The 15,683-nt window shown below is 45.9% G+C and overlaps 1 protein-coding gene across 1 annotated transcript in view; it reads left to right on the top strand.

Moving 5' to 3' along the window:
• Nucleotides 1–15,683, top strand: part of LOC138296948 (NXPE family member 1-like) — a 366,294-nt gene that overhangs the window by 214,296 nt on the left and 136,315 nt on the right. The window contains exon 5 of the mRNA XM_069236467.1: nucleotides 2,431–2,569. Within this exon, the coding sequence (XP_069092568.1) occupies nucleotides 2,431–2,569 (139 nt within the window). The remainder of the gene's footprint in view (nucleotides 1–2,430; nucleotides 2,570–15,683) is intronic.

Consider the following 15,683-nt stretch of genomic DNA (forward strand, 5'->3'; position numbering starts at 1 on the left):
GACTCAAATGCAGGTTTTGTGATGCTGACAGATTGCAAGCGATCCGGCATATAGCTACCTGTCTTCCTGACAATGGTTTGATTCTGTGCATTACAAATAGAACAATTAGTCGATCAATCATGATTTGCTGTTGCTAATCCCCTCTGAGGGTATCCACGTGCTGAGAACACTAATGCATTGAGGGCTCAGTTGAACAGCCAGGCCTTGAGTCATTTCCTGATTTCCAGAAGAGAGGATGAAGTCCGTAGGTGAAGGGGGAAGTTGTTTTAGGATTTCCCCACAAGCTAGGAGAAGGAGCTTCATCCACTCTTGCTTGTGTGGATGCAGGGGGGTGCGAGGGAGGGGAAGCGGAGCGCAGGCATCTGGAAGGTTGGTGAAAGCTCAGGCTTTGGTTGATGTATGCTGGTCCTTGATTTTGAAGGGTCTTGTAGGTGTGGATCAGCATTTAAAATTGACATATTTTCTGAATGGGAAGCCAATGGAGCTTCTTGAGGTGGGGGTGGTGTGGGTCTGTAGGGGGCTGAGGATGAGTCTGGCTGCGGAATTCTGAATGGCCTGTAGTGTGTTCAAAAGATGTGTGGTGATTCCTACGTAGTGTTTTGCCATAGTCCAGCCGGCTGGTGACTAAAGCTTGAGTGCCGGTTTGTCTGGGGTTGATGGGAGGCATTTGAAGATCTTACGGAGCATGCAAAGAGTGATGAAGTAGGCGGATGAGACTGCATTGATCTGGTTTTTCATGGTGAGCTTGCTGTCCAGAATGATGCCAAGCTTGCAAGCTTGGTCTGTTGGAGTAGGTGTGGTCCTAGTTTTGAAGGCTACCAGGAGTAATTCCATGGGGAGGTGTTGTTCCTGAAGATCAGCACTTCTGTTTTGTCAGTATTGAGTTTTAGGCAGTTGGTTTTCATCCAGTCGGTGATGCCCGTCATGCACCTGTTGAAGTTGGCCCTCGTGGTGGAGGGGTCTTCTGATAGTGAGAGTTTGATCTGGGTATCATCTGCGTAAGATGTGAAGTTCATTCCATGGGTACCGATGATGTAGGCCAAGGGGGTCATGTAGATGTTAAACAGTGTAGGACTGAGGGACAAGCCTTGAGGGACCCTGCAGAAGATGTTTTGGGGTTCGAGTTAAAAGGTGTTAAAGATGGTAGGCAGATTCTCCGGGTTCTAATGGTGAGGAAGGAGGCAATCCATTTGAGGACGTCTCCTTGGATTCCAATGTGATGAAGCCTCTTGATAAGGATGGGGTGGGATGTGGTTCTGATGTCATAAGTGGCCGTGATCAGGGTGCTTTCAGTGCTGTGGTTGGTTGGAATTAGCCTAGAAGTTTGTTGTTCGCCAGATGTTCCGTGAGTTGGCAGTTGAGGCTTTTTTGAGGACTTTGGTGGGAACGGGAAGCAGAGAGATGGGACAGCAGTTCTTGAGTTTTATGGGGTCAGCGGATGGTTTCTTGAAAAGGGGCTTGACTTCTGCCTGTTTCCATTCTTTGTGGAAGGTGGCCGAAATTATGGATGAGTTGAAAATGGTGGTGAGCTTGTTGCTGATGACCTCACGTCTGAGGTTGAAAATGTGTCGGGGACAGAGGTCAGTGGGAGCTCCTGAGTGGATGAGTTCATGATGGCTCTGGTGTTTTGTGTGGTGAACTGGTCCCAGTCCAAGAGCAGGTGGTCAGAGTTTGCATTAGGGTTTGCATCCGTAGGAGCAAGCAGGCTGAAGGTGTTAGTGGCAGTGGGTTGGGGTTTGAAGTTTTTTTAGATGGTGGTTCTCTTGTGGAAGAGATCCGCCAGGGTGTTCCAGAGTACTGAGAAGGGATGATGATGTTTTATGTGGCTGAGCGGTTGCAGAACTCTGACAATGTTGAAGAGTTTTTTGCTGTGATTAGAGCTGGCTTTGATGCGGTCAGCTAAGGTGCTCCTTTTCGTCTCTTTCAGTAGTTGGTGGTAGTGGTTGAGGGATGACTTGAAGGTGGCTTGGTCTGTGAGCTCCTTCTTGGTGCACCATTTTCTTTCTAGTCACTTGCAGTTGCATTCAGTGGTTTTCAGTTCTGTGGTATACCAACTGGCCTGTTTAGTGGGTCTCTTGCGTTTTGATTGATGGGGTGGCTCTGTTGGCACAATCAGTGATCCAGGCAGAGAAGTTCCTGACAACCTCTTCTAGGTTTCATGCAGTATCAGGGTGGAAGGTTTTGAGGGCATTAGCCCACTGGCTCTCTGATATGTTGTTCCAGTTGCGGTGTGAAGTGCTGGGCGGCTTGGTGGCGGTGCCGGGTAGACTGTGATGGTGAAGTGAACAATGACAGTCTTTCCAGGTGAGCTTGGTGACACGGCTGTACTTGACTCTGTCACAGACTTTGAAAATGGGGTCTAAGTGTATGTCTTGCATATTGTGTGGGGTCAGTGACTAGATGGGGTAGAATGATGGATGTTGTTCGTAGTTCTGAGGAGGTTGGTGGTGTTAAGATTGTCAAGGTGAAAATTGAGGTCTCCGAGGAAGATGTAGTATTTGGTGTCTATGGCAAGCAGGGCGATGAATTCGGGGATGGCATCGCAGAAACTGGGCCAATGGTCCTGGAGGTCTGCAGGTGAGGGTGCCTCTAAAGGTGGATTGCTGTCTATTTGGAGTTGGAAATCAAGGTGTGCCATGACCAGGGTGGTGTCGTCTGCGGCGGTGGTGAGGTGGATGGTTACTTTTGTTGATGCGATCCCAGTGTGAAATCATGTAGCCGTCAGGAGTAGCTGAGGCGATGTCTGGTGCAGATGCGTGGTTGAGCCAGGTCTCATTGAGAAGATGACATCGGGGGTGAGTGACGTGAACCTCCTCTTCAACACCCCCATTAACTATTAATATAAATATTCATGGATAAAGTGCTCTATGCTCATAAGTGATGCACTCTGTGATAAAACTCATTCTAGTACATAACACATGGTGTACTCGCGATTTGCATCATGACTACCACACTTGTACTGGACAGTACTCGCATCTCAGCACAGCTACTTCTCTTGTACTGGACTGTAATCACACTTCTCAGCAGGACTACCATACATCTACTGGATAGTACTCGCACTTAGCAGCATGACTACCACACTTGTACTGGACAGTACTCCCCCAGTACTCACCCTTCTCCGCAAGGCCAACACTTGTACTGCACTGTACTCACACTTCTCAGCAGAATTACCACACTTGCACTGGACAGTACTCGCAAAGTACTAACACATCTCAGCAGGACTACCACACTTGCACTGGACAGTACTCACACTCCCCAGCACTACTACCACAGTTGCACTGGACAGTACTCGCACTTCCCAGCACTACTACCACACTTGTACTGAACAGTACTCGCAAAGTACTCACACTTCTCAGCAGGACTACCACACTTGCACTGGGCAGTACTCGCACTTCCCAGCAATACTACCACACTTGTACTGGACAGTACTCGCAAAGTACTAACACGTCTCAGCAGGACTACCACACTTGCACTGGGCAGTACTCACACTTCCCAGCACTACTACCACACTTGCACTGGACAGTACTCACACTTCCCAGCACTACTACCACACTTGTACTGCACAGTACTCGCACTTCTCAGAAAGGATTCCATACTTTTAAAGCCCGGACTTCTCACTAGTGCGACTATACATTTCATAAAAGAACACTAACACGCTTTACGACAGCTGCTTTACTTTCACTGGCAGAACATTGCTTGTTTGTGGAGCTGCACTGTTTTTCGTACAGCACAAACACTTCTTAGGTTGGTGTTCCTATTTATACTTGACAGCACCACCATCACTTTTTGTAGTGAATCCTAGTTTGTTTTAATGGGATAACAGGAGTTAGCTGAGCCTCTGGCTTGCAGACTCGTGCCCCCGTCACCTAGTGACTTTTAACTTACGTAGCTTACTCTGTCTTAGCCGATTTAATTATTAAATTCATCTAAGATGGCTGCCTTGTTTATAGTTAGGCCACTTGTTATGCTTTGCATTATCAGTGCCATCGCGCTAAGGACATCAAGATCAAGCAACAAAGACAAACAAACAGTAGGTGTTCACACTTAGGCATTTTCCCTCTCTATACTTTTGAGGGATTGTTTATATTAATTGCCGTCCCAAGCAGGCCTGTTATCTATTGTTTGGGAATACACCTACGTCAGGGGTCCTGGTAGATCTGTGTAAATACATCACACTTTCGACAGATAATCAGAGGGATTCCGACCAGAGGGCATCGCCACCATCGCTGATACCGATGCTGCAGTTGTCTTGACGTTGACCCAATTTTCGTGCTGCTGCGGAGTCTGAGATAGAGACCTCATTCCAAGGTAACGAGGGTTGGGGGCTCCTCTCATGGACATGGCATTGAGGGAATAAGGTTAAACAAACCCAGCTCTCTCTTAGGTAGGAGGTTAGACCTATCACATTAGGTTATTAGGGCATATTACATCTCGTATGTCTTTTACATGCATTGCAGGATGGGGGGGGTCTTTGTAATAATGACTCTCGTCTTCACAATTCTGTTTCTTGCACTATTCATTATCCTAATCATTGCAGTCCATGCAACATATCGCAAATTGCAGTTGTGTTAAATAAAAACTATTGAAACTCTACTGCATCTTTGTTATTTCCTGTGTTTGTATGAGACATGATATATCTGTGAGAAAAGGGTAATCTCCGTTTAACCACGACACTCCCTGAGATGTCTTATTCTCGAGACCATGCGTAAAGGCTGCCACAAATCACCTTTTACTATTGTGTTTCTGGTGAGGTGCTGCTAGTGAGCCGGTAAGATTGGGACAACAGTTGCGACTTGTTGTAGGACAGGCATAGTCACCTACAAACAAAAGTACTGTCATCCTTGAACCAGCAGTCTTGCCCAGAGCAAGAGTCCAAACTACGACATGGTGCCACCAACAATGGTGTTTAGGCACTAATTTACGGATACCCTGACTATCACTGTCTCACAGACAACAGGTACCGTAAGTACCATTATACAGAGACGTCCGTGGTCTTTGGGAAATTCCCCCTCAGCTGAAAAGGTGACACCTGATTAAGCTGTAGGTTGTTCGAGCTCGAACTCATAAAAGGACTTTTACTCCCCATTTTGGTGTTCTGTTTTTCTAAACAAAAATGGCTGCCACCATTGACATTCCTGAAAATGCTAGACAAGCACTAACACAACACTAATTAGTGCATGGCCTTACAGATGAGGGTGGGGATGTTACTCTTATAATAGAAGCTAATGAAGCATACCAAACAGAAACATTTTATTGTTGGGTCACCTTAAGGTGGACCAGAGGACACATACATTTCACACATATGAAATTGCAAACGTACCTCCACGGTACCAAGCATACCAGTATCATGAAATATTGCTCACATACCAAGAGCACCAGAACTGGTTTGAAGGAGCCCTACCACATGTGCTACAAAGAGTGAGGCTAGGTCCCTTAAATAATGACGGACCAACGTGGCCTATGTTTGCCACATACACACCTCACCCAGGCATAGAAAATATGACGATAGCAGATCTGCGAGATTTATATGATGAATTAGTGACATTATATAGACGATTAGTTCAGTTCGTAATGCGGACATTGAACACCACACCAGCGCGTTCAGCACCACCAGCACCTGGTGGTTACCAATTGGCTACTGGGATTAATCCACAAACAGTACATACTATTATGGGTAAAGTACCCACAGAACAGGAAAAAATACCCTTCTGGATTGCCCAGAAAACTAATCAGCTGGAAGCTGTGTTACCCCATACGGGACCACAGGAAAAACATAGATTGCTCACCATGTGCTTGCCCTTTGGGATGGTTCCCTCTGTGTCACATGGGGTATAGTCTTCGCTGCTATATACACTACAACACATGGTACCCCGACACTTGCCAATTTACCGGAGGTGTTAAAACAAGTACAGAATGAGCACAGGGCTGCACCAGCCTTGGATTTGGGGATGAAATGAATGCGTAATTTTGACGCGGTTTCCTCAATAATACTCAGTAATATTAAAGGGGAAGCAGTAGCACTGGAAATACGCCAGCGTCTTCGGAAAACCCCACACCAGGAACAAGAGAGACAGCTACCGAAAATTATTTCCGACACCTATACTAGTATAGGGTGGGATAGTTTGGGAGACAAGCCAAAGAAATTGGGGTTACAAGGTACCTCCCATAAGGGGGGTACAAAGCAGGCACAAGAGGGCCCTAAGAAGCGCTGGGACAAACAAAAATATTTAAAAGATAGAAGAAATAAGAGAGCTGATTCTCCTCACCCGGAGAACTCCGAAAGGAGATACAATCTCAGAAATAGGAAGAACATTAAAACTCCAGACAGATGTACTGATTCACGTCCCTATCATTCCTTTCAGGATGCACCGGATAGACGTAGCGAGAGAGGGGGCCATCCAGATTGACGTCCTGAATGCATGAAACAAAAGAAAAGCTTGCCGCAGTCTACCATTAAAAAAGCAAAAAAGACTCCACAGCAAAAGCCACAGTTTAAAAAGACAAAGGTGGCAGTACTGACAGCTAAAAATGCCAGTACACTTGAGAACATTGTTCAGGAACAAGACGTGGGCAGTGACTCTGTTAGACAGCGCAGCAGAGGTCACAATATGTCGCCAGAGTCTGAAAGATCATCTGGATGCGACAGCAACTAGTGATTTTATTGCAGTTGAAACTGCAGACGGCCGTGTTCTCCCACCCGACAGGGTTTATGGTTTAAAAATTCAGATAGAGGGAGACGTCGAGCGCACCATTAGTGTGATATTTTGGGATGAACTTACTGGTGATATCATACTGGCCGAAAGAGACTGGCCACCTGAACACGTCCGTAAGCTCCCGCATGGGGAAGATGTAATTTTACTTTCTTTCTCCGATCTTGTTCCGAAAGCAGAAAAAGAAGCCTATGCTGCTGAATGGGCTTTAGCGCAGGCACCTGCGTTATACCGCAATCATGTAGGTTGGGACAAGGAGTCTCCTTGTCATGTTATTCCTGTTAGGTCTACACCCCAACCGCAGCCACAATATCCTGTTAAACATGAAGCGAAAGCCCCAGTGAGGGAGATCCTCACCCAGCTTGAGTACCAGGGAGTAACTGAGCCCTGTACATCTGCAAAGAATAACCCGTTATTCCCCTTTGCAAAGCCAGACCATTTATACAGAATAGTCATTGATTACAGACATTTAAATAGTCATACACGCACATATGCTATACAAAACTCACACAGCACAGCACTAATAAACAATATAGTGAGTAAAAAATATAAAACAACATTAGACATATCTAATGGCTTTTTCTGCCAGAACTTAGCACACAAAAGTCGGGACCTGAGTGCATTCTCATTGGGCTCTCAGAAACGCTTTTGTCGTTTACCTCAAGGCTATAAAAACAGCCCAGGGCTATTTTCAGTCTGTGTAACATCAATATTACATGATATTGATTCCAAGGGGTTATCCCAAGTGGATGACATATATCTCACAGACGACATCCATCTTGCAAGGGTTGATCGGATCATTTTGGGATTTGCAGACCTCAGTTACAAATTCAACTTTAAAAAAAGTAAAATAGCTTTTCTCAGTGTACTGTTCCTGGGAAGTGAGCTATCAAACGAGGGAAAGAGCCTGGCCCGCACTTTGCAGAGAAATGTGCTCAACTGCACCCTCCTTACACCCTTAAGAAATTGTAGTCATTACTGGGTTTCTTTAACTTTGGCAGAACATACATTCCAGATTATGCACAACGGATCAAGCCACTTTATGACTTGGTTCAGCCCAATTTTTCTAGCAGACACTGGACAGTTGAACACACATGCATCCTTAGGGAAATGCAACAGGACATGATAGAAGCTAAACAATTACACACACGTGATAATAAAACAAATTTGGTCATCAGAATAATTGCTGGTGCCATTGGATTTACTTATGTCACCTTCAATGAGGATGACACGGTATCCATAGCATATAAATCACATTTATATTCTAATGCAGAACAGCGTTTTGCACCTACAGAAAAGATTCTGACGGGAGTTCAGATGGCGTCATAAAAGAGAGGCCACTTGCCCAGGGGAAACGTATTATTGTTGTCTCCCCGGTGCCGGCCTTAGAGGCTGTCACCAAAGCGAGCGTTCGTAACGCTAAAGCATTACATCCACGTTGGATTCAATGGGCAACGGTTCTGACCGCCACTGATGTTGATTATATATTCGATCCAAAAGTTCAGACACAAGAGTTTCTCCAGTACGAACAAGAGTACCCCGCTCCTCTAAATATCTTGACGCTAGACAGATATCATACTGTCACATACACTGATGGTTCAGCACAACCGGCTGTAGGTACTAAACATCAATACTCAGCAGCTTGCGCAGCCGTGAGCGGAGTGATGGAAGTTAGAGTCTTCCACCCTCACAATACCTACACGCAGACCCTAGGGGACTGCACAGCCCAGCTGGCTGAACTTAAAGCTCCTATACTAGCGCTTGAACATACTGAACGAGGAAGCCTGACTTTAATAGTCTGCGACTCATACTACTGCGTCCAGTCATACAATGACTATCTCAATCATTGGAAGCTGAACAGGTTTAGAGATTCTAAAGGGAACACCATTAAACACAAAATATTGTGGGGGGAAGGGTCGCTAATCTTAAGGATAAGCTACCATGTGTCCATATAGTATATACATTGGGCCACCAACGTGTAGGAGTACACGTTACTGGCAACACATTGGCTGATGAAGCTGCCAAAGCAGCAGTAGCTACGGCTTCTGTGGCTGCAGTGACTCGTTCACAAACGAGATTGGATAATGGAGCATTTATTTTCGAATTTGAAGTAGAAGTTGAAGTAGATTTAGTTGTAGTAGAATTTGAAGTAGATGTATTTAACAAATGCCAGAGGGTCCATGGTAGCTCTCCGTTGCTCACGTTTGGATTCAATCAATAAGGCTGGTGAGACAGCTCAGTAGTTCATGTACTTGCTGCGAAGGTTTTTGTTGACCTGAAGGTTGCTAGTTTAATTGCTGGGAAGATCAACTCAATCTTTCATCTTTCTGAGGTTTGAGGAATGTGTTTAATTGTTGCATTTACTAATAATAATTGCATAGAAAAATGTCCCTTACAGAGGGCTGCACACACACCTATTTCTATTATTATTTATCCTGTTTTTGTGTAGGTTTCATAGGGATAGAAACACTGATTGCCTGATAAAGTCATCTCTCTGCAGCCCATGAAAGTTAATGTGTGGAAAACAAGGAGAACCCTTGTAGGGAGCTGGGTTCTGGTTGCAGTATCCCCCCACTGTTTGCCCGTTTTTACATACAATTTCGAATGAAGTGCACTGGGTTCCTGCTAACTAGGACCAAGTGCCAGTGTTCTCTTGTTAAAAAAACAAGACACCTGATCACTTGATCCCCAAGTGACCAGGTCATTCAGCCCCTTTAAGACCCTAGTAAACAGTACCTCTGGTACCTAGGGCATGGGTACTGAAGAGGGTCCCTCAGAGCTGCAGCACAACTTGTGCCACTTGTGTCTGAGGGACCCAGCACCAACCTTATGCAGACTGCAATGCATGACTAGGTGCTCCCACAATTACAAACATGACATGGCACACAGCCTGTGTGCCATGTCCCCTTACACTGCTTGTAATATCTGTAAGTCACCCCTACCACAGGCCTCACAGCCCTAAGGCAGGGTGCATTATATTACATATGATGGCATACCTGCGTGAGCAATTATGCCCCTACTATGTCTTTGTCGAGTCTTAGACATAGTAAGTGACCAGAGAAGCCACTTTAGATATATGTGCTGGACACTGGTCAATATGAGTTCCCCAGCTACATGATGGTTTCTCTGAACCTAGCGATGTTTGGTATCAAACATCTTGTATTAATAAACCCTCATTGATTCCAAGGATGGATTTATTAATATATGCACCCAGATGGCACCTTAGAGGTGCCCCCTGAAAAATCTACCAACTGCTGGTGAGCTGACTGACAGTTCTGGCCAGTCTGCCACCAACAGGTGAAAATCTGACCTCCCAGGGTGAGAGCCTCTGCTCTCTAGAGGTCAGAAACAAAGCCTTCTCTCGTTGGGGTGTAACACACCCCTCTCAAAAGGAGACCATAAATCTGTATTCTACGGCAGAGAGCTTCAAAGAAGCCCACTGCCTTTGGCATGCAGAATTGGCTTTCCTCAGAGGAGGATGCAAAAACTCCCTGCCCAGGGCCTATCTGGCACTTGGACAGGTCGGAAATTAACGATGCAGGAAACGTGTCGCCCTTGCAGGCTGGACACTCCCCTAGGGTGATGAGCCTGAAGTGGACATGACTTAAGACATTCTACCATCTTGTGTGTGATGGAATTTAGGAACTCTAGGAAGGGTGATGCCCACTTCTTACAGGGAATGGTCATCTAGGGAGTGTTGTGATCCCAAGAGTAAGTACCTCCACGGCTACTACCCTTCACTCCCTTTAAGGTCCCCTAAATTGAATAGTTAGGGGACCCCCTGATACCGGATCCTCAGATCTTCCCTGGATTTTTGCTGGAGAAGCGGACAAAATGCTTGCTGAACCCAAGACCGAGGAGCACGATTGACTTGGTGCCAAAACCCTGCCGGCCTGCCTGCTGCACCCAACCCCCAGAGAGCCACTGACCTGTCCTGCTGCTGCAGGCTCAAAGAAACTGGGAGAGTTGCCAGTGTTCTGCAAATCACCAGGAGGAACTCCTTTGGAGTAGATGAGCTACTCCCCTGCATCATCTGTAGGCACCCAAGAAAACCATAAGAGGACCAGGACTGCCAAAAACCCAACACCAGACTTCACCACTGCATCTGAGCCACCTAGCCCATGTTGAAGTGGGCCAACAGTGTCAGTGGGATCCCCAGGCACTCCTGAAGAGAAGCCCACCCTGTCCTCACCCACTGTGGACTTTACCACTGAGTGTCAACATCAGGGCAGTGCGCGCTCTACGGGTGACTAGAATGCAAAAACCCAGCACTCTCAAGATAACGTAATTTATGCATTGTGCTGATCTGCTGTTGTTTAACCTTTTGCACTGCAGAGTTGAATCCTGAAGACTTATGTTCAAGGTGCTTATAAATACTGTTCATTTGCAATGTATTGCTGCAGGCTTTCAGAGTGAGTCAGGGTGTGGTCCCTTTCCAGGGCCTTCTAGAAGCTTTCCCTGCAGCATGCCTGGGTTTGGTTTGTGGGCTAGGCCAAGACTCTATATAAGGGAGCCAGCCCAGCTCCACGTGCTCACTATTCAGAGGCCCCGGTGCAGAGCAGCAGCAACTTCTTGAGCTCCTGTTCTGGAGGCCTACTTTGATCCTCCAGGCCTTGCCCTTTCACTTTGACGGTGATTCTTGATCAGGGCGGTAAGACGGAGGCCGGGCTGGGCCGCCGATCCCGTTCTCGAAGGCTTTCGAGTTCTTCGGCCTAATTTGCATGTTAAAAGAATTTTACTCTTGTGCGTGTGAATGTGCACTTGATGTTTTATGGCATTTACATGCTGACACTCAAATCAGCAAAACGTGCGATTCTTTACTCGTTTACAACTCTTGATATTCATTGTGCGCTATCCTTTATGGCATTTACAAGGTAGCATTCGAATCGGCAAGACACGCGATTCATTTCTTGTGCTTAATTCATGTTATTCATTGTACGCTACCATTTCATGGCATTCGCATGGTGGCATTCGAATCGGTAAGACGCGCAATTCATTTCTTGTGCTTAATTCATGTATTTCATTGTACGCTACCATTTCATGGCATTCACATGGTGGCATTCGAATCGGTAAGATGCGCAATTCATTTCTTGTGCTCAATTCATGATATTCAGTGTGCGCTACCATTTCTTGGCATTCACATGGTGGTATTCGAATCGGCAAGACGCGCAATTCATTTCTTGTGCTTAAATCACGATGTTCATTGTGCGCTACCACTTTATGGCATTTACTTGGTGGCCTTCGAATTGGCAAGATGCGCGATACATTTCTTGTGACTAACTCATGTTATTCATTGTGCACAATCGTTTCATGGCATTCATAAACCCTTGTGGAAATCCGCAATGTGTGCAATTCATGTTCTTGCATTTTAAGAAAACCTAAAAATGTTAGCATTCTAGATGTTATATTGTATGTGCATAATAGGTTCCTTAAGTACAATTCATATGGTGTTATAGAAATCATTCAGATTATTTCCTGGTCCTCATGCAAAAGACTATGTTTGAATTTGAAGGCGTAATTCTAGAAGGTTCTGATGTTTCTAATCCATGTGTAACATTTCATTGAGAGGTTCATTGGAAAGTTGTATTAATCTTTCTTGATTCCTTCACAGGTATCCAGACATCTTGAGGCCTAGTTATTTTTAGTCCATGCTTAAGTCATCAATGTTTCCAGTATGACAATGTTTAGAATCATATTCTAGTAATTATTAATATGATATAATCTTGATATTGTGTGTTTTAACCTTTTTGCTTCCTACAGGTCTCCTTCCCAGGTCCCCTTTTCCCCACTTGGACTCTTAGACTCTGTGACATTCTAATAAGAGTATTGGAGCTGTCTTGTGGTGGACGTGTTCGGAACGTGCACAGACCCCGAGGATCTGGTGACTCTGACACTGAGTCCGCAAACTGGTTCTGCAGCCCTCCTCTGCAACCGCAAGTGATCAGGAAACAAAATCTGATGCTCTGGACACCTCTGCACCTGTCTTCCCTGGACCCAGAAAAGGAGAACCCAGAAGGTCCCCATGTCTCCCCACCTCATGCGACCTGAGGCCACTTGCTGGGTCGGTCGGACTAGACCTCCAGTCCACATCTGCAGACTGTTTCTGCGCGCCCCCCTGTATCCGCAAGGAGCTCCAATGCTGGACCTGATGCCAGAAGACATCCCTGCACCTGCGACCTACACCCTGAGGAGGAGTGGATCGATGGTGCCCCCACATGCCCATGAACCTCAAGGGTCCAGTCCCCCTGTTGGTTCCCCTGGAATGTCCTTCTAGCCCATACTGGTGGTTACTGACTTTTGACTGTGCCCTGGGTACTACTTACCAGTCACAGGACCAGTGCTCTGTATAAAGTGGATATGCACATTAGGCTAATTATAATTGGCAAAATTAACCTACCTATAAGTCCCCAGTATATGGTAGGACATGTAGGGTTAGGGAATAGGGAACCCAGCATAGGTGGTGCACCCATGGGTGCACTGCTGAAGTGCCCAGTGTCATTTTAAAGGCAGGCCTGCCTTGCTGGCTGATTTTAAACTAAAGTTATATGCACATTTGACTTTTGAATAAAAGTACTTCCAAAGTCTTAAACTAACTTATTATTACATAAAAGTCACCCCCAAGATGTGCCCTATGTCCCCCTAGGGCTGGGTGCCATGTAACTACAAGCAGTGCCCTTATAAAAATAGTTTTATAAACCCAGGTGAGGTAAAACAGCCACATTTGTTTTTCCCTCATTGTAGTGAATGCCGTCAATAGGCTAGAATAGGGAGACTTTATTTTAATTGATAAAGCCCCCTTAAGTGTCAGATACCTCAGGTTTGGTATCAAATTAATTGTTATAATAAATCCCACAAAATACAATTGTTCGATTTAATATAACTTGTTCAGGTAAAGAGTTTTAAACTCTACCTAAAAAGTTGCCAACTTCAGATCTGTAGTGCCCTTCTCTGATTGGCCAACCTCTGGCAGCCTGGCCAAGCTGCCTTGATGAGGTGTGAAGTGTCCGGGGCTGAACACAAAGAGATGTGACTGGGGGAGGAGAACTTCCCTCAGCAGATGGAGAAGCACGAAGGGGGAGGGCTGCCAAATTGGTATTCAAAGGCAGGGAAGGACATTTGGGGCAACCCAGCTCCTCTCTCACATCTTGCAAACTCAGACAATTAGATGTCCCCTTGATTAGATTAGGAGAGGGCAGGAGAGGGGTGTGTTTAGGATCTTAGCAACACCAGTGGGTGGGATCAGCCAGATGTAACCTTTAAAAATCAGTTTCAGCCATAATGGATATTTGAAGAATGTTGCTGTCTGAGACTGATTTTTGCCACACTTCCAGGAAGTGGTCATCACAGGGGAAAGGACCCTGCATCTGATTGGAGAACCAGGACCCCCTGTTTTTCACCCAGGAGCAAGGACAAAACTGGCAGACCTGCATCCACACCTCAGATCCCTAAAAGGAAGAACTACAGGAGAAGGACTGCCCTGCTGGACCCCTAACCTGCACCTGGACACTGCACTCTGGAGGACTGCACCAGCTGCACATTTGTGCTTCACCACAAGAAGGACTTTGTCTGGCTTCAACTGGTTCAAGGAGGGCCTCCCTGTTTGCTACAGGTAAATAATTACTAACCAAAGTCCCCTGCACCAACTCCTGAAGAGACTGACCAGCTGACCACTGTCCAGTGGCCAATTTGGAGTTTGTGCCAGGTGCATTCTGGAAGTTGTAGTCTGCACTCTCAAGGAGCAACTCAGAGCTTCTGGAACCTTGGGGTGAGCTGTGGACACCAAAAGAACCTCAAAAGAACATCTGGGCGAGGATCGAGAAGTTTGGAGAACTTTTGGAAAAAAGCTCCATAAAGGGACAGACCTGCTGCAGCAACTCTAGCCGGCTTGCTTCAACCGCAACCCAGCCCGACTTGCAGGCTCGTTCCAGTGAAGAAAAGTAACTAAGTCTGAACATTGAAAGTTTACCGCGACCTCACAGGCAGTGTATCCGAAGAAGGCTCCAAGGACGTCGGATCAAGATTCAGGTTTGCCCCGGTCGAAGGATTTTCATCTCGAAAAATCATCTAAGTCCGAACGTAGAAATCTCCAACGTAGGGCATCCGCGACGCGTATCCGAGGAAGAGTTCCAGGAGGTCAGACTGGACTGGCGACTTGGTCCTGCTGAAGAAAATCTTCAAGAAAACAACTAAGTCTGAGGCCTCTAGCGGGCTGCGGCCAAGCAAGGCTCCATCACGGTCTACCTTAAACTTTGACTTTGCCCCAGTAGAGGTGCGACCAGATGACCAGATTGGCGCTATTCGTTTCTAAACACTAAAAAGCATTAATTCTTTAAAAAATCACATCTCCGGTTCCCTTTATCTGGAGTTTTTCAGTTCGGTGTAATTTTAAAGGTAAAAATATTTCCTATTTTTATAAATTGGTTGTGGATTGTTTAACTGTATCCTGTTTTTTATTTACTTACTGTTTTGTGATACTTGAATGCTTACGCTTTGTCTCCTAAATTAAGCCTTGTCGCTTTTTGCCAAGCTACCAAGGGTTGAGCTGGGGTTAATTTATTGAGATCTAACTAAACCTAGTGGGGGTTAATGGCCAATTGCTAAGTATAGGTACTTACCTGCCCTTACCAATAACGCATTTTCCAACAGATACCCAACGCCATGAAAAATCCCTGCACCCGGACGTGCCAGAACCTCCCTGTTGGAAGGTGGGTCATTAGTTGTGTGACCTGCACAAGTAATGGGTCTTCACACAACCACCACTGGGGACCAAACACCCCATTGTAGCACTTAACTCTCATAGGGTAGCGTTGGAGAGCAGTCAAAGGCTTACTTAAGGGAGGTGGTGTGGGCTAGTAATCCCAATTCACGAGCACACAAGCATGACACTCAAGAAATGCTTGCCCAGTCTGTGCTTTTTCTTTTGATAGTAAAGTTCATTTATTACACACACACACACACTACTGAAAACTATGC

This window comes from Pleurodeles waltl, chromosome 5, assembly GCF_031143425.1.
Source record: "Pleurodeles waltl isolate 20211129_DDA chromosome 5, aPleWal1.hap1.20221129, whole genome shotgun sequence".
NCBI lineage: Eukaryota > Metazoa > Chordata > Amphibia > Caudata > Salamandridae > Pleurodeles > Pleurodeles waltl.